Source organism: Microtus oregoni, unplaced genomic scaffold, assembly GCF_018167655.1.
Source record: "Microtus oregoni isolate MIOR12 unplaced genomic scaffold, Mior012 000001F_ref0000356, whole genome shotgun sequence".
NCBI classification, from domain to species: Eukaryota; Metazoa; Chordata; class Mammalia; order Rodentia; family Cricetidae; genus Microtus; species Microtus oregoni.
In genome coordinates this window covers 64,481,431-64,500,707 of record NW_024543060.1, presented here as the reverse complement: position 1 = coordinate 64,500,707, position 19,277 = coordinate 64,481,431, and the positions used below count along the sequence as shown (strand labels likewise).

The window sequence follows — 19,277 nt, the reverse complement described above, 5'->3', positions numbered from 1 at the left end:
GGAAAACCAGAAAGCAGAGCTTCATTTCAGAGAGGGTTTGGGTTTAAGGTCTTTTGGAGCGTGTGCGATGGCAGCCAGGAGCACTGAGGAGGGGCTCTGAGGCCCGGCAGTCTCCCTCCCTGTTCTGGGCAGATGGGTGGACTTCTGTGGGTCATTCCTAAGTTTTCTTTTCTTGCTACAACTGTTCCTTCGAGGTCAGACTGGAGGTGAGTTTACTGCGACTGCGTGGGATTCCTGTCTCTTGCGTTCTATTCTTCTTTCCCAAAAAGTCTCATCTCCTCCTCCTTTGTGAGACGTCTGTGAGCGTTTTAAAAGAGTTATGGTTTGTTTCTTTGACAGCTCAGAGACGATATCCTAACTCTGCGAACTTCATTCAGCGTGGCGAGAAATTCCACACCTGGTGAGTTTTTCTACTTGATTAAGCTTCAGGGGTTTTAAGGGCTAAGGGGATAATAGAATGAAAAGTCGAAGCATAGGGCACGGTGGTCTAATCTGTGGCCTAGCCATCAGGAAAGCAGGCATGAGGTTTAGGAGTTCATCATTTCTGGCTGTGTGGAGCCCAGCCACAGCTTGGGCTACTTGAGACCATGTATTTAAAGTATCAAGCAGGGCTGGAGAGTTGATTCGGTGGTTAAGAGCTAATACAGAGGACCAAGGCTTGGTTCCCAGCACCCACATGGTAGATCACAAACATCTGTGACTGAAGTTTTAGGGCATCTGATGCCCCCTTCTGACCTCCATAGGCACCAGGAACACACGTGATATATAATACACGTGATTTAAATAAAGCTAACTTTAAAAAGAAGCATCAAGTATAAGCTGGGGGCTGGAAATGTGGCTCCGTGGCAGAGCGCTAGGTCACCTGGCATCATCAAACCAAACAACCAAACCAAACAAACAAACACACAAAACAAGGCACTCTTTTTTTTTTTGGTTTTTCGAAACAGGGTTTCGCTGTGGCTTTGGAGCCTGTCCTGGAACTAGCTCTTGTAGACCAGGCTGGTCTCGAACTCACAGAGATCCGCCTGCCTCTGCCTCCTGAGTGCTGGGATTAAAGGTGTGCGCCACCATTGCCCGGCCCAAAACAAGGCACTCTTGAGCGTGTCTACGCTAGTAGGCCTGCACTAAGGCACTAAGGCAGGGGGGGATAATGAGTTTTAGGTCAGTGAGAGCTGCAGATGAGGCCCCACCTTACATAAATAGTTAAATAGATAATAAATAAGATAGCTCTTCTTGGGCTGAAGACGTTACTTTGTATAGCTTAGGGAGTCGTAGAGTGCTGAGCGTACTGAATGGAGCCTTTGGTTTTGATCCCTGCTATGACCAAAAGTAGATAAGTACAATGACAAGAAAATAAAAGGCTTCTACTTGTTCAATAATCACCAAGCCCTGAGCTTTGTGAAATTGTTCTGATGGATGGCTTTTATTTATTTACTTATTGATTTATTTATTATTTTGGTTTTGCTGTGACTGAAGGCACGAAAGAGTCACCGTGTCTGGCTCAGGGCGCCTTCCTTGCTGAGACTCTGAAGTGGGAGAGCTGACGTCAGCCTGTCTTTCCTGTCACAGAGCTAATTCGTGTCTGCTCTTTGTGCTTTCACCTTCGTTCTGCTTACTACGTTTTGTGTGTGTGTCTGTGTGTGTGTGTTTGTGTGTGTGTGCGTGTATGTGTGTGTGTGTGTGTGTGAGTGTTGGGCTGTGCATGCCACAGCGTGTGTATGTGTGTGCAGGTCAGAGAACAACTTCTGGGACTGGGTTCTCCCTTTAACCATGTAGTGCCAACAACTGAATCCTGATCTTGGACACCTTTACCAGTTGAACCATCATCCAAAAAAGAAAGGGGGGGGCAGTAGAAAGAGGAAAGAAAAGTGTAACCCAGAGCCTAGGCCGGACTGCACTTGTGATCCTCCTGCCTCACTCTCTTTGGTGTGTCCTCCATCTCTCCAGCCTCGGCTAGCCTACTGTTCTGAAGATCAGGCTAGCCTCTGGCCTCAGACTTGGTCGGTTGTCCTTTGTGTGTGCTGCGGTTACAGCTTTACAGGGCGCATCTCCATTTCCAGGCCATGAGCTTGCGTTTTCACTATTATTATTATTTATTTATTTGCTTTTTTAAGATTCATTTTCTGGGCTGGAGACTGGCTCGGTGGTTAAGAGGCGGATCTTCCAGAGGACCCGGGTTCAGTCCCAGTACCACACGGGGCTCACACCTGTCTGTAATTGTGGTTCCAGGGGATCTGACAGCCTCACCTGTCCGACACACATGCAGGCCAAACACCAATGTACATAAGACTGCCAAAAGTTCATTTTTACCTTTAAAAAAATTGTGTGTATGAGAGAGTGAGTGAGTGAGAGAGGGTGAGAGACTATGACAGAATGTGACAGTGTGTGTGTGTGTGTGTGTGTGTGTGAGAGAGAGAGAGAGAGAGAGAGAGCGAGCACGTGAAAGCTGGAGCAATAGAGGTGATCATAAACCACCTGATACAGATGCCTGCCAGGTGTGAGCTAGGTCCTCTGGAAGAGCAGCAAATGCTCTTAGCCCCTAAGCCCTCTCTCCAGCCTCCATGTTCTTTCTTAACATGTTAAGAACAGTCTAAATAGTCAGGCGGTAGTGGCGCACGCCTTTAATCCCAGCACTCGGGAGGCAGAGGCAGGCGGATCTCTGTGAGTTTGAGGCTAGCCTGGTCTACAAGAGCTAGTTCTAGGACAGGCTCCAAAGCTACAGAGAAACCCTGTCTCGAAAAACAAAAACAAAACAAAAATCAGCCTGAATATAAAGTAGTTTGAGCTCCAAGCTCTTCTCACACACTGTATCTCAGTATAGTTTTCTATACATGCTCTGGGAGGCAGAGTGGGTCCTTTTACATCAGACTTGAAATCTTAAAAAAAAAATTACATTTATTTTGAATGCCGTGCCACAGTGCGTGCTTGTGGGGGTCAGAGAACAATTTTGTTCCTCTCCTTCTACCTGGTAGATCTGAGGACCTAACTTAGGCTTGGCAACCTTTACCACCAAGCCATCTTGTAGGCCGAGCTTGAAATCTTATAGCTGAGATTTGAGGGAAAGAAAGTTTCAGATCAAATCAAAACAACAACAAAAATCGTTGTCTTTTATTGATAGTAGGATAATTGTCTTTTTGCGGTAATCAGAACTTGTTCTTGAGGGAATGGGTCTGCATTTGACAAGGACTAGACCTAGGAACTCTTCTCTCTAGCTCCAACTACTAAGCCTAAGGAAAACAAACCAGACTAGAACATCCTGGGCATTAGGACCCAGTGGACGTGGCTTGTCCTGACTCTCGGTTAACTTCTGTCAGCGACGCGAGGCAGACCTAGCTCGTTCTTCCCCGCAGCCCCCCTCCCTCTCTCTCTCTCTCTCTCTCTCTCTCTCTCTCGCTCCTTTTCTCCCCTTTCTCCTCCCCCTCCCTTCTCCCTTTCCCTCCCTCTTTCCCTCCCTTCCTCTCTCCCTCTCCTTTCCCCCCCTCCTCCCTCCCTCTCCACCCCCTCCCTTTCCTTCTCTCCTTTCTCTTAGTTCTCTAACAGTAAAGAAAACATGCTGCTATCAGTGACTTCCAGGCCTGGGATTTCAACTTTTGGGTATAACAAGAACAACAAGAAGGTAGGAAAATGCTTTTGGGGAATCTTGCTCCTTCTTTTCCGAGGGGTCCGGGAGTGCCCTTGGTTTAAGCATTCTCCTTTAAGAGGGGAACGAGATTCCTCTCTCCCCCTTCAGCGCCTCAGCTTCTGCCCCTTCTTTCCCTGCCTTTTCGCACCTGGTTCTGGAGTTGAAGGACTTTAGATCCAGGGTTTGTGAGGCTGGAGACGGCCGGCGGAATAAGAACAGTCAACTTTGCGAGTTTGTGTCTTGTGAAATGAAGTTAGTTTGACTGTCTGCTGATGTGCCGATGTTCTTGGGGACAGTGTGTCATCCCACACCTTGTCCCTAGGCTCATTCCCCACAAGATTATTTTATCACTTTGGCTACTTGTGTCTTCCCCTACCCCCATTCCACCTCCCTTTTTACACAAACCAGATAGCCCAAGTCACAGGTATTCCGAGAGGACTCCAGGCTCATCAAGAATTGAGTTTGTTTCTAGACTGGAGACCCTACCCTACTCCACCCATCCTGGCAGAGGAATTTGGGGAGATAACATACTTTGGGATTAAGGCAGGGAGCTCTGTGATTCTTTGGGTCTTGCCTTTTGAGCGGATACTTGGAACCCTGCAGATAGCCAGGCTCAGCAAGGATTCCTGGAGTCTTTATGATTAACCCCTGGCTGCCTGAGAAGCTAAGCTATGGTTGAGTGAACAGACAGCCTGGAGAGAGATGTCCCGCCCCTTTGCCAGAGAATATCCTTGGCAGTTTCTTGGTGTCTCGTGGCACACAGAGCTGGAGAAGAACTTTAGCAGGGGAACTTCCAACCCATTCTGGACATTTTTGTTCTTCCAGAGTTCTGTGCTTAGCTTCTCTGATGGAATGTTGGAGCTAGAGAAAGATTCACGTCCTCTTGGACCTGAAGAGACCATTTCAGAGACTGAAACACTAGTATCTCATCAGGGCAGGACCCTAGTAGGTCTTAGTTTATGTGGCATTCATTCTGTTTCTATGCTTACAGAAATAAAACTCAACAGCCAGGCGGTGGCATGGACCATGAATCCTAGCACTTAGGAGGCAGAGGCAGGCAGATCTTCGAGTTCTGAGTTCAAGACCAACGTGGTCTACATATCAAGTTCCAGGACAGCCAGGGCCACACAAGAAATCCTCTCTTGAAAAACCAAAAAGAAAGAAAAAAAGAAAGAAAGCTGTATACATATTTTTGATTACATTTTATAATAATGGATAATGTATAGACTGATATCCTGTCATATATATTATTTATATGTATGTTTGTTTGAAAGGGGAATAGGCCATCTATCTTTATTCCCAAATCTATATAGTACTGTAGAAAAGTTTCCTTCTTTCTCTCTTTATCTCTCTCTCTCTCTCTCTCTCTCTCTTTTTTGTAAGTTTTGGGGTTTTGAGATGTGGCCTCCCTCTTTACCCCAGGCTAGAACTCACTCTGTAGCCCAGGCTGGTCTTGCATTTGCTGCTCCCCTACGAGGATCACGGGCATGGAAGAGATGAGCCTCTGCACCTGGATCATTTTTCTTTTTCTTCCTTTTTTCCTCTTCTTCCTTTTTGTTTCTTTTTTTTTTTAAAGATTTATTTATTATGTATGCAACATACGCCTTGATGTATGCCCGCATGCCAGAGAAGGGCGCCAGACCTCAGTACAGATGGTTGTGAGCCACCATGTGGTTGCTGGGAATTGAACTCAGGACCTCTGGAAGGGCAGCCAGTGCTCTTAACCTCTGAGCCATCTCTCCAGCCCCTTCCTTTTTGTTTTCAGTAGGGCTTTGTTATGTAGGCCAGCCTGGTCCTCAAACTGTGATGCTGTTGGCTCAGCCTCCCCACAGCTTCCATTACAGCTCCTTCCCGATTCTTCTTCCGTTCAAGTTTCTCCGGATAACGGTTAAAATAAAACTGAATGAACTTCTGATCTGAATCTACCGAAACTGTCTTTTCTCAGCTCTCCACTCCCTGTGGATTATGAGAGGTGTTTAGGATGCAGATTCTGTTTTCTGGTTTGGGGGCTGGAATTTACGGCCTTGCACATGCTAGACACGCGCCTGGCAACTCAGCAAACAGCCTAATGTTTAGATCCTAAGCGTAGGAGAGTGCGAACAGCGAGAGAGATAGGTCTGAGGGTTTGGATTTAATCTCATATCTCTTCCTGATAATTTATAAGGTCTGGGTGGCTAGAAGGGGGGACATCTGCATTGTTACTAATATATGGTCAAGAATTCTGGGGGCTGGTGGGGAAAAGCGATTGCCACACAAACCTGATGACCTGATTTCCAGCCTCAGGTCCCATGGAAGAAAGAGCGAATCACTCCCTTCCTGATGTTTGTCCTCTGACCTACACACACACACACACACAGTGGGGCATGTGTACGTGCTCACACACACATACTAGATACACACTAATGATAATAATAAACAAGAGTAAAAAAGTAATTTTAAAAAGTCTTTGGGGGTCTGTTAAGATGGCTCAGCTGGCAAAGGTCGTGCTTTTAAACCCAAGGACATGAGTTCTGTCCCCAGAACCCCCATGGTAGAAGGAGGCTCCCACAGGTTATCCTCTGACCTCTACATACACAAAATAAGTAAATGAAAATGTTCGGTGAAAATAGAAGTCTTCAGATTCTTACAGTCAGTATTCTAAAACATTGGAAGTTGTATTTGCATATTGCGGCTGTGCACATGACCGATTTTGTGTGTGTGTGTACTTGTGAATTTGTGTAATATGAACTGAGACATATGACTGATTTCGTGTGTGTGTGTGTGTGTGTGTGTGTGTGTGTATGGACTCGTGAATTCCGGGCATATGAACTGAGAACATATGACTGGTTTCCTGTGTGTGTGTGTGTGTGTGTGTATGTGTGTGTATGGACTCGTGAATTCCGGGCATATGTACTGAGACACTGCTGTGTTGCTCTTTATCTTGCTGTTGACAGATGAGTTTGATAGTTTGACGCATTTGTTTCTATGTTTCAGGAAACAAAGAATTTCAATGTATTTTCTCGTGTGCTGCTTTTTTTTTTTTTTTTTTTGTGGCTGTTTCAGTTCTTACTGTGTAACCCAGATTGGCTTGAAACTTACTCTAGCTGTATAGACCAAGGTGCCCTCAAACAGAGCCGCCCTCCTGGCTGACTCCAGTCTCCAGACTCCGGGAATTACTGGCATGCACCACCAGGCAAAGCAATTTGTGCATTGTTTTTTTTGAATGTGTATGGGTGTTTTGCCTGCAGGTATGTCTGCAGATCACATGTGTGCCTGTTGCCTTTGGAGGCCAGAAAAGCTGTTGAGCCCCTGAAACTGGAGTCAACAGACAACAGTGGGTGCTGGGAACCCCGCCTTGGTACTTTGAAAGAACAGCCAGTGCTCTTAACTACTAAGCCATTTTTCCAATCCATTTTACCTAAAGTTAACAATTTTAAAGATCTTGGGATGTGGAGGGCTGGAGAAATGGCTCAGAGATTAAGAACACTGACTGCTCTTCCAGAGGTCCTGAGTTCAATTCCCAGCAACCACATGGTGGCTCACAACCATCTGTAATGGGGTCTGGTGCCCTCTTCTGGCCTGCAGGCATACACACAGACAGAATATTGTATACATAATAAATAAATAAATATTTAAAAAAAAACAATAAAACTCGTTGGGTGGTGGTGGCACACGCCTTTAATCCCAACACTCAGGAGGCAGAGGCAGGTGGCTCTCTGTGAGTTCAAGGCCAGCCTGGTCTACAAGAGCTAGTTCCAGGACAGGCTCCAAAGCTACAGCCTGGAACTTGCTCTGTAGATCAGGCTGGCCTCGAACTCACAGAGATACACCTGCCTCTTAAGTGCTGGGGTTAAAGGTGTGAGCCACCACGGCCTGGCCAATATAATCCAATTTTTAGAGAATAAAGTAAAAATGGGGAGCTTATTAGTCAACGGCTTGCCTAGCATCTGTGAGGCTCTGGGCTCCAGCCCAGCATCCCAAAAACCAGCGTGCAATGGGTCCTGTCGTCCCAGCACTTGCAAGGTGTGTGTGTGTGGGGGGGGGGGCAGGATCAGAAGTCCAAGGTCATCCTGGTTTACTTGGTTTACTTTGGGATACTTGGGACCCTGTCTTCCAAAAACAAAAAGGCTGGATGTGTTTGCATACTCTTAAATCCCAGTGTTTGGGAGGCAGAGGCAGGTAGAGCTCAGAACTGGAGTCCAGTTTGGTCTATGTAATGAGTCCCAAACCTAGTGAGACTGTCTCAAAACAGCAACAGCCGGACGTGGTGGCACAGGTCTCTGAAAGAGAACACACAGAAGCAGGGTATTTTACTTTGCAGCATCTCCTGTATTTCACTCACCAAGGGACGGTTTCTCCGAGTAATTCGTGGCGGTCATCATTTCCCTGTTTCTTTTGTGTTTAGAGACGTGGTCTCACGTAGCCCAGGCTGATCTCAGCCTTGGTAAAAGGCTGGACTCCTGATCCTCTTGTCTCTGCCTCCCAAGTATATGGGATAATTCACAGTTTTCTTATTCTGCGTGTGGTGGGGGAATGGGGAGGGGAGTTTCCAGCCGGGCTGTCTTTACTGTTGAGCTCTGGGGATCCGCTTCTCTCTGTCCCAGTGATGGGACTCGTGAGGCTAGGCTTGGTTTCACGTGGGTCCTAGGGGGGGGAAGGTAATTGTGTGTAAGAATGTTTCGCTACAGCTGGGAGGTGGTGGTGCACGCCTTTAATCCCAGCACTTGGGAGGCAGAGGCAGGTGGAGCTCTGTGAGTTTGAGGCCAGCCTGGTCTACAAGAGCTAGTTCCAGGACAGGCTCCAAAACTACAGAGAAACCCTGTCTTGAAAAATAAAATAAAAAATAATTAAATAAATAAAAAGATTGTAAATTCAAGGGCAGTTTGGACTACGTGAGACCCTGTCTCAAAGAAGCGAAGTGGAGGCCGTGGTGGAGTCTCTGAGATTGAGTGTGTACTGCTCTTGTAGAAGACCAGAGTTAAGATTACAGGATCCACCTCAGGGACCTTGCCCACAAATCCAGCTCCAGAGGGACTGGGTGCTTCTGGCATCTGTGGGTACCTGCATTCAGGAGCGTACACACACACACACACACACACACACACACACACACACACATACACACAGAGATCATTAATTTTTTAAAACATTTATGTGTATGTGTGTGGGTAGGTCCACACAAGTGCAGGTGCTCAGAGGCCAGGGATGCTGGATCCCTTAGAGGCAGACTTACAAGCAGTTGTGAGCCGCCTGATGTGGGTGCTGGGAGCTGAACTTGGATCCTCTTAACCACTGAGCCATCTATCTCTCTAGTCCCTAAAAATCTTTTTTTTTTTTTGCGGGGAGTGGAGCTATAACTTTTTGGTAAAACACTTGCTTACCTCACTCAAGACTCTGGGTTGAAGCCCCAGAACCACAAAACAAGTTAACGAATAAATAAAAATTTAAAATCAGCTAATAAAGGCATTCTTTCTTGGGACATTAAATTTCTGTCCTTTGGAATCAAAATCGTTACAAAAGGGAAGCAAGCTTGTCGGGGCACAGCGTGTGCCTGGAGTCCCAGCACTCCGGAAACAGAAGCTAAATGACTATGTGGAGTTCGAGGGCAGCCTGTTCACAGAGCGAATTCCAGCCCACCCAGAGCAAGACTCAGAGAGAGAGAGAGAGAGAGAGAGAGAGAGGAAAAAAAGAAGGAGGAGGAGAAGCAGGAGACTATAAGTAAATACATAAAGTTACAGAATGGAAAAGTATGGATTTCAACAAGAATTCTACAAGAATTTAATGTGATTACTTAAAGAAATGGTAATGGTCTTGAACCAGGTAAAAAGTAGAAAGCAAGAATGTTAGCTTGTAGGTCTGAAAACTGCGCCCTCATGTTTGGAGGCGCTGCCTCCGAGCAGAGATGAAGTAGGGAAGGAGAGGGAATGTTTGGGAATCAAGGGATTCCGCCTGTGAGAGGCCCCGCCTTCCCTGACATCATCTGGCATTTGCTAGGATTTTTCTCCCCAGCAGCCATGGCCTTTAGAAAGAAGAAAATGGACTGCTTTTGGTTTCGTTTCCCCCCTTCCCGCTCCCATGTGTCTGTGTGGTGTCTGTGTGTTCACATGTGTCTCCCCCCTCCCCCCGTGTGTCTGTGTGGATGTATGTATGTTCACGTGTGCCCCCCGTTTGTCTGTGTGGTGTCTGTGTGGTGTATGTGTGTTCACATGTGTCTCCCCCTCCCCCGTGTGTCTGTGTGGTGTCTGTGTGGATGTATGTGTGTTCACGTGTCCCCCCGTGTGTCTGTGTGGATGTATATGTGTTCACGTGTGTCTCCCCCCTCCCCCCGTGTGTCTGTGTGGATGTATGTATGTTCACGTGTGCCCCCCGTTTGTCTGTGTGGTGTCTGTGTGGTGTATGTGTGTTCACATGTGTCTCCCCCTCCCCCGTGTGTCTGTGTGGTGTCTGTGTGGATGTATGTGTGTTCACGTGTCCCCCCGTGTGTCTGTGTGGATGTATATGTGTTCACGTGTGTCTCCCCCCTCCCCCCGTGTGTTTGTGTAGTGTCTGTGTGGATATATGTGCATTCACGTGTGTCCCCCCGTGTGTCAGTGTGGATGTATGTGTGTTCATGTGTGTCTCCCCCTCCCCCGTGTGTCTGTGTGGTGTCTGTGTGGATGTATGTGTGTTCACGTGTCCCCCCGTGTGTCTGTGTGGATGTATATGTGTTCACGTGTGTCTCCCCCCTCCCCCCGTGTGTTTGTGTAGTGTCTGTGTGGATATATGTGCGTTCACGTGTGTCCCCCCGTGTGTCAGTGTGGATGTATGTGTGTTCACGTGTGTCCCCCCTCCCCCCGTGTGTCTGTGTGGATGTATGTGTGTTCACGTGTGTCCCCCTCCCCCCGTGTGTCTGTGTGGTATAGCTACTCCGGCTAGCTGGTTTGCTCCAGAAGCCCCACTGCCACCTTTGGAGCCTGGAATCACAGGTGGACACTGCGTCCACCAGGGAGTTACGGCATTTGCATAGGTTCTCAAGATCTAAACCCCAATTCTCGGGATAGACTGCTTGGCAAGTCTTTTACCTGCTGTACCATCTCTTAGCTGTGCATGTGTGCACACATGTGTGTGTATGTGTGTTCACACGTGTGTATGTGTGTGGTGTGAGTGTATGTGTATGGTGTGTATGCATGTACATGTGTGATGTGTGTTTGTGTGTGTATGCGTGCATGTTCAAGTGTGTGTATATGTGCGTATGTGTGCATGTATGTCTGTGTGTGTTTGAGATGGGCCTCTCTGTAACTCAGGCTAGCCTTCCTTACCTCCTGATCCCACGGTTGTAGGTGTGCACCATACTACCTGGCATGGGACTGATTTTGATTTGAGATAATTTACCTTTGCAGATTTTTCTCACAAGACATGGTGGCACACACTTATGATTCTAGCACTTGAGAGGTAGAGGCCAGACTAGCTTCAGCTGTGTTCTTAGGTCAAGGCCAGTCTAGGCACAAAACGTGTCTAAAGTAAATAATCTGAATTCCTGTGGGGCACGTATCTCTGCCCACACAGATTTCTTGGTGGGCCGGATTCTGCTCTGAGCGGTTCTTTCATTCTTTCCCCCGGTTCCTAGGTCCACAGTCAAAGCCCCTGCTCCCTGCTCCCTGCTGGGTCTTCTTTCGAGTGAGCAATGGTGTTGACAGCCGAGGACAGAGACCTCCTCTCTTTCATGGTTTAGAGTTCTGTGGTCGAGGGCTTGGGCCCGCCAGGCCGGAGCTCTGTAGGTCCATCCCAGTTCTCCGCTCTCCCGTTTCAGTCCACACTGGGGCTTCGCTGATTACTAAGCTTCTCCTGGAGCCAGGGTGGTGGAGCTTGCCTTTAATCCCAGCACTGTCTTCCGCCCTGTGCGCGTTTAGAAGCCAGTCTCCTGAAGCACCAGATGCTGCTTCTCGTGCCCCTCTGCCAGGTATGCCCACAGAATGCTGTGGTGCCAGGAACACTCCTCTAATCCAGCTCTGGCAGCAGAAGCAGGTGGACCTGAGGGCTCTCCTGCATAGAGAGTTCCAGGCTAGCCAGGAATACACATGGCAGAGAGATCCCATCTTAAAAAAACAATCTTAAATTCTGTGACCTTCCTTGGGAAGCACCACCTACTTGAGTGTGTGTGATACTGCCATTCCCTTCTCTGTTTGTTTTGTTGAGATGGGAGATCATGCTGTTTGACCTCCGGAGTGCTAGGGTTACAGGTGTGTGCACCAGTCCCAGTTCTGCTGTGTGGGGGCTGGGGCTCAGGGTTCATCCATGCTAAGTACTCTGGGCTGCCTCCTTGGTCAAGTGTCAAGCTTTGCTTTAGTTTTTTTTTTTTTCTTGGATTTTCGAGACAGGGTTTCTCTGTAGTTTTTGGAGCCTGTCCTGGAACTAGCTCATGTAGACCAGGCTGGCCTCGAACTGACAGAGGTCCACCTGCCTCTGCCTCCTGAGTGCTGGGATTAAAGGCGTGCGCCACCACTGCCCGGCCCCCTTTACACTTTCTAAAAGTGACTTTTATGCATATACATGTGCACGTGCTAGCACACACACATGAACACACACACGTGCATACAAGCACACACAGTGCACACATGCACGAGCACACATAGTGCATACACGCACACACACACACCCTGGGAGCACACGCCACAGACACGTGTGGAAGTCCATTCTTTCTTTCTACCATGGTGGTCTCTGAGATCAAACTCAAGTTGTCAGGTTTGATATCAAAGATTTTTACCTGCTGAGCCATCTTACCACCCCTAAAATTCCTTTCTTTTTTTTTTTTTTTTTTTTTTTTTTGGTTTTTCAAGACAGGGTTTCCTGGAACTCACTCCGTAGACCAGGCTGGCCTTGAATGCCTCTGGGATTAAAGGCATGCGCACCACCACTGGGTTTAAGACTCTTTTCTTTTCCTTTTTTTTTTTTAAAAAAAACTTTATTTAACTTCATTTCATGCACATTGGTATAACGATGTCAGATTCTCTTGAACTGGAGCTACAGACAGCTGTGAGCTGCCATGTGGGTGCTGGGAATTGAACCCGGGTCCTCTGGAGGAGCAGTCAGTGCTCTTAACCACTGAACCATCTCTTCAGCCCCCAAGACTCTTTTCTTAATAAACAAAAACAAACAAACAAACCCCAAACAACCAACAATAACAAAACTGTAGGTCTCTAAATAAATAAATAAAGTCTTATAGGCATGGTGGCCCTCTCTGCAATCCCAACCCATCAAATGTGAATGGAGGAGGATCAGTAATTTAAGGTCACTGTGATTGCATAGAGAGTTCAAAGCTAGCCTCGGCTACCTTAGACCCTGCCGCAGAAAACAACCTATCAAGCAACCAAAGGCAAGTAATATCAGTATCAGTGACGTGGATACTGTGCAGCTGTGGCGTCTCTCCTCCCATTGGTTGTAATATCAGTGACATGGATGCTGTGCGGCTGTGGTGTCTCTTCCCCCACATTGGTTGTAATATCAGTGACGTGGATACTGTGCAGCTGTGGCGTCTCTCCTCCCATTGGTTGTAATATCAGTGACATGGATGCTGTGCGGCTGTGGTGTCTCTTCCCCCCATTGGTTGTAATATCAGTGGATGCTGTGCGGCTGTGGTGTCTCTTCCCCCCATTGGTTGTAATATCAGTGGATTCTGTGCGGCTGTGGCGTCTCTACCCCCATTGGTTGTAATATCAGTGACATGGATGCTGTGCGGCTGTGGCATCTCTTCCCCCCATTGGTTGTAATATCAGTGACATGGATGCTGTCTGGGTGTGGCATCTCTCCCCCCATTGGTTGTAATATCAGTGGATGCTGTGCGGCTGTGGTGTCTCTTCCCCCCATTGGTTGTAATATCAGTGGATGCTGTGCGGCTGTGGCATCTCTTCCCCCCCATTGGTTGTAATATCAGTGACATGGATGCTGTGCGGCTGTGGCGTCTCTACCCCCATTGGTTGTAATATCGGTGGATGCTGTCCGGCTGTGGCATCTCTCCCCCCATTGGTTGTAATATCAGTGGATGCTGTCTGGCTGTAGCATCTCTCCCCCCATTGGTTGTAATATCAGTGACATGGATGCTGTGCGGCTGTGGCGTCTCTACCCCCATTGGTTGTAATATCAGTGGATGCTGTGAGGCTGTGGCGTCTCTACCCCCATTGGTTGTAATATCGGTGGATGCTGTCCGGCTGTGGCATCTCTCCCCCCATTGGTTGTAATATCGGTGGATGCTGTCTGGCTGTAGCATCTCTTCCCCCATTGGTTGTAATATCAGTGGATGCTGTCTGGCTGTAGCATCTCTCCCCCCATTGGTTGTAATATCAGTGGATGCTGTCTGGCTGTAGCATCTCTCCCCCCATTGGTTGTAATATCAGTGGATGCTGTCTGGCTGTAGCATCTCTCCCCCCATTGGTTGTAATATCAGTGGATGCTGTCTGGCTGTAGCATCTCTCCCCCCATTGGTTGTAATATCAGTGGATGCTGTCTGGCTGTAGCATCTCTTCCCCCATTGGTTGCCAGTGTGGACTTGACTGATCTGCTTGGCTAGCCAGCGGCTCCTTCCCCTCTCACCACTTCCTGTGAGTCCTCAAAGCTGTGTGTTTAGTTGAAGAGGGGCCCATTCCTACGCAGGGTCTGAGAAGGTGTGTGTTATAGCTGCACTCCCGTGTTAGCGCTCATGACAGGTAGCATGTAGTAAATGGATCCCTGGTCCATGGGAGAAGGAGGTAAAATGTTACTTTCAAAAGCTTGGCAGCTACTAAAGGTTAAATACAGACCCAAGAATTCCATTCCTAGATGTTTACCTGAGAGGAAAACACGCACACAGGTGTTCACAGCCGCATTATTTCATAATGGTTCCTACGTGACAACTCCCAACCCCCATCAGATAGATGGTGAAGGGTCAGTGAATCACGGCGCCTGTCTGTACAGTCGGGCTGTGCAGCCGGGTAAAGGCGTGAAGTAGAGACGCTTGGGGCAAATGGATTAGTGGTGAGCTCGTGAAAGAAAGGTGCTCCGGGGGAATGGATTAGTGGTGAGCTTGTGAAAGAAAGGTGCTCCAGGGGAGCGTATGGAGAATGGCTCCATTGTGTGCAGAGCTCAGAACAGGCAGATCCATAGGGATGGGTTTCTTTGGGGAAATAATGGAAATGTTTTAAAATTGAGGTTATGGTTATACAACTCTGTGATCTAAATAACAGTTCATTTATGTTTATATACTTGTGTGTATATGTACGTATGTGTAGCGTATGTATGTATAGTATATGTATGTATTGTAGTGTATGTATGTGTGGTGTATGTATGTATAGTATGTGTATGTGTATGTATGTATGTGTAGTGTATGTATGTGTAGTATATGTATGTATGTGTGTAGTGTATGTATGTGTGTGTAGTGTATGTATGTGTGTGTAGTGTATGTGTATAGTGTATGTATGTATAGTATGTGTATGTGTATGTATGTGTGTAGTGTATGTATGTGTAGTATATGTATGTATGTATGTGTAGTGTATGTATGTGTGTAGTGTATGTATGTATGTGTAGTGTATGTATGTGTATGTATGTGTGTAGTGTGTGTATGTATGTGTAGTGTATGTGTGTGTGTGTAGTGTGTGTATGTATGTGTAGTGTGTATGTATGTGTAGTGTATGTATGTGTAGTGTGTGAATGTATGTGTGTGGTGTATATATGTGTGTATATATATAGACCAGGGTGTCTCTGAACTCACAGATTTCTGCCTACCCTTGCCTTCCAAGTGCTGGTGTTAAAGGCGTACACCACAGTGCTTGGTTTTAATTTGGGTGCCCGCGCCAGCGGAAGCCTGGAGAGTGTATTGGATTCCCTGCAGCTGGAGTTGCAGGTTTACCAGCAGCTTGATGTGGGTGCTGGAAGCTATCCAATCCCATGCAGGAGCAGCAAACACTCTTAACCCTGAGCCATCTCTCTAGGCCCTGAAATAATTGTTTGAAACACGGCTTCACTTTGTACTCTAGGGTAGCTGGAACTCACTCTTTGCTGAGGATGGCCTTGAACTCAGGCTTGGCCTCTGACTCCAAAACTTGTGATTCTAGGCATGGACTACCATGCTCAGTCCTCATTTCTAAAAAATGTTTTATTAGCATATACTAATTACATATACTAAGAGGTTTCCTTATGTGCATAGTATATTCTGAGCGTATTCATAGCCCTTACCTTCTCTTGTGTCCTTCCCATTACCACTAATCCCCCTCCCATCTCTCTGCTCTAGTGTCTTCTGTGTGTGTGTCTGAGTGTGTGTGTTTGTGCTAGTGTGTGTGTGTGTTTTGTGTGTCAGTGTGTCTAAGTATGTGTGTGTTTGTATATGTGTGAGAATGAGAGAGAGAGAGAGACCCCCCCAATGAACCTCTTAGGGTTATAGCACCAGGGGCACCTCTCCAATGACATCACCTAGCAGGGCCACCTCACCAATGATGACATCACCTAGCAGGGCCACTCACCAGTGATGACATCATCTAAGAAAAAGTCTTTCCCTCCTTGTGGTGCTTTGAAAGAAAATGGTCCCCAAAGGGAGTGGCACTGTTAGGAGGTGTGGCTTTTCTGGAGGAAGTATGTCTCTGTGGAGGCAGGCTTTGAGGTCTCATATATGCTCAAGGTACCACCCAGTGTCTCAGTTCACTTCCTGTTCCACCTGCACACCAGCAAACGAGAGCAGTAGCTTCCTACTGGGCCCCGCATTTGCTTTTGACTAGTTACAGCACCAAGCATGAATTCTCTCCTGAGGAGTGAGCCTCAAGTCCAGTCCCAGCGTGGTTTGCCACCTTGTAACAGATTGCTGCTTCTGCACCCGTGGGGGCATCTGGTCTGACTGATTGATAGTGTTGCATGCAGAGGCCATGAATGGGTGAGACTGTTGATGCAGTTCTCTCCCTGCAGCCTGCATGGGACTTTCCAGGACTACGAAGGCAACCCAGCAGAGAGGCTCCAGCATTAGGGGCTTACCATCTAGTTCTGGGAACAACCAGACACTGCTGTCTGGTCTCCTGACCACCTGCAGGCATCCTGCAGGGTTGCAGCTAAGGTCCACCTACGCTCTTCTCTTGGGGATGGTTTTGCCTGTAGTCTCACTTGGGTCTTGTTTGTTGCTTAAGCCCTTGTTAGGTGAGAGAGTCACCTAGTTAAATGGAAGCTTTGTTTTTTCCAAGATAGAGTTTCTCTATGTAACAGCCCTAGCTGTCCTGGAACTCACAGAGATCCGCCTGCCTCTACCTCCTGAGCTGGGATTAAAGTTGTGCACCACCACCACCTGGTGAAACTTTTTTTTTTAAACTTGCAAATATGAAAATGTTTTCTACAGTAACATTTATTGATAATTGACTGAATATGTAATTGCTAGTTTGGGCATTACTTGGTTGTCCTGACTTACAGTGTTTTTGCTGACTGATGCTAACTTGACTCCTGCGCCTGTCTTAGGAATGTTCCTTTCCTGTCTCCTTTGGAAGGGTTTTAGGATCCTACCCAAGAGCTACGAAGTTTGAAGGGTGTTTACCTGTGTGTATCCTGTTCATTTAGAGTTAGGTACTCATTCCAACCTAGAAATTTCTATAATTTGATTATGATCTTTTGTTTATTGTAATTTCCTTTATTTTATTTTCTTTCTGAAGTTCATTCCTTATGTTTCTTTTTTGTTGTCATGTTTTGTTTTGTTTCTTTGAGATAGGTTCTTGCTACGTATTTCAGGATGGCCTGAAACCCAAGCCTTGACTTCCTGAGTCCTGGGAGTGTGCCACCGAGCCATGCCCACTTACCATTATCTGTCCTTTAAAAGTGTTATCTCACGGGGGTGGTGTTTTGTCGGTCCACATACCGCACACATGCAGTGTTCTCAGGACAGGAAGCGATGCTGGTTAGGTACCGCATGCGTGCAGTGCTCTCAGGACAGGAAGCGATGCTGGTTAGGTACCGCACGCGTGCAGTGCTCTCAGGACAGGAAGCGATGCTGGGTTACCCAGATCTGGAGTTACAGACAGTTGTGAGCTTTCTTGTGGGTGCTGGGAACTGAACCCCGGTCCTTTGCAAGAGCAGCCTCTGAGCCATCTCTCCAGCCCTATTTGTATTTGTTTTTTTTTTTTTTTTTTTTTTTAGTCTTTGGTTCTACTTTCTGGGAGGTTCCATTTACTCTATCTTCTAACCTTAGTATCCATATTTTTGAAATCTGAAATCATATTTAATCTGGGTTAAAGATGTGTAACACCATCCAGGCAGTGGTGGTGCACACCTTTAATCACAGCACTTGGAGGCAGAGGCAGGTGGATCTCTGTGAGTTTGAGGCCAGCCTGGTCTACAGAGTGAGTTCCAGTACAGCCAAGACTACACAGAGAAACCCTGTCTCGAAAACCAAAACCAAACAAACAAACAAAAAAGATACGCGAACCAGCACCTGGCTGGTTTTGTGGGAGACACAGACAAGTATCACTCTGGTCCTGGCTGGTCTAGAACTCCCTGTCACTCCTGCCCGGCCTTGCAGCTGTGTCTGCCTTTTCTCTGTTGACTTTTCCTTTTGCTTCGTAGATGCAATTATTTTTGTTTAGCTCTCTTGAAATTCTCTTGGTCACTGTTTTCTCCCCCTATGTTCTTTTTTTCCTTTGATTCCTTTTTTGATTTTCTGTTTGTTTTGGTTTCTGACTTCATAGCTTTTACATCTCATGGTTTGGGGCTGTTTGAGTGGAAGGAAGGCATTAAAGGCCCAGATGGAAGCGTTCTTGGCACGGGGAGTAGCAGGTATCATTGTAGAGTCATCGAGGCGACGTGTGCGGGAGCACCAAGGGTTTTTGTTTGGTGGCTTAGTTTCTCAGGAAGAAGTCACTGAGTGACATGGCTCCCCCCACCTCTCTGTCACCTGGTCTCCCATGGTAGACGGCGTCATTGCTTCAGAATATGAGTCTAGGAGCTTTGCTGCTGTTTAAAATTAGCCACCGTCTCTTGTATTGAGAATGAAGCCTCCAGCACTTTACAGTATCTGGAAAGTTCCGCCTACCTTTGTCTGCCTTACACCCCAGCTTCACTGGCCTTAAGTCTTGTCAAAGCACCTCATAACTCTCGCTACGCTGTTCCCTTTTTCTGAAATGGTATTTTTCTTCTCAGATTGTTTTTTTTTAAATATTTATTTATTTTGTATGCAGTTAGCCAGAAGAGGGCACCAGACCTCAGTACAGATGGTTGTGGACCACCATGTGGTTGCTGGGAATTGAACTCAGGACATTTGGAAGAGCAGGCAATGCTCTTAACCGCTGAGCCATCTCTCCAGTCCTTCTCAGATTGTTTTTATGTGGGGAGAGGGGAGGTTGCTTTTGTTTTGTTTGAAACAGGGTCTCACTGTGTAGCTCTGACTGGCCCAGAACTCACTTCAGACCAAACTGACCTTAGACTTCCTGAGACCTGCCTGCCTCTGCCTTCTGAGTGCTGGGACTAAGGGACGGCCTGGTTTCTTTGGTTCTTTAAATAACTAAGTTCCCCTCCTTGTTTTTGAAGTCTTAAAGTCACCTTCTGGTGTGTGTAGTAAAAGTAGGTCACTGATCTCTGCTCTTTCCTCCTCTGCAAAGGGTCTCATGGTGTTGCAGGGGGTCTCGCGGTGTTGCAGAGGATCTCCTGTAACCTTGGCTGCCCTAGCTGAGGGTGACCTTGAACTCCTGATCTTTTACCTCTTCTT

General features: G+C 47.1%; 1 protein-coding gene across 9 annotated transcripts in view; it reads left to right on the top strand.

Moving 5' to 3' along the window:
* Rbms2 (RNA binding motif single stranded interacting protein 2) overlaps nt 1-19,277 on the top strand; it is a 63,954-nt gene that overhangs the window by 11,699 nt on the left and 32,978 nt on the right. For 7 of the 9 annotated variants that reach the window (XR_005975634.1, XR_005975632.1, XR_005975631.1 and 4 more), the window contains exon 1: nt 3,486-3,616. Coding sequence is in view for 3 of the 9 variants with exons in the window: in XM_041664482.1 (XP_041520416.1) it covers nt 3,551-3,616 (66 nt within the window). In the remaining 6 variants the exon portion in view is untranslated. Of the gene's footprint in view, nt 1-56; nt 207-339; nt 401-3,485; nt 3,617-19,277 lie in introns of those variants that run through there. The other 2 variants (XM_041664503.1, XM_041664513.1) reach the window with 2 other exon arrangements.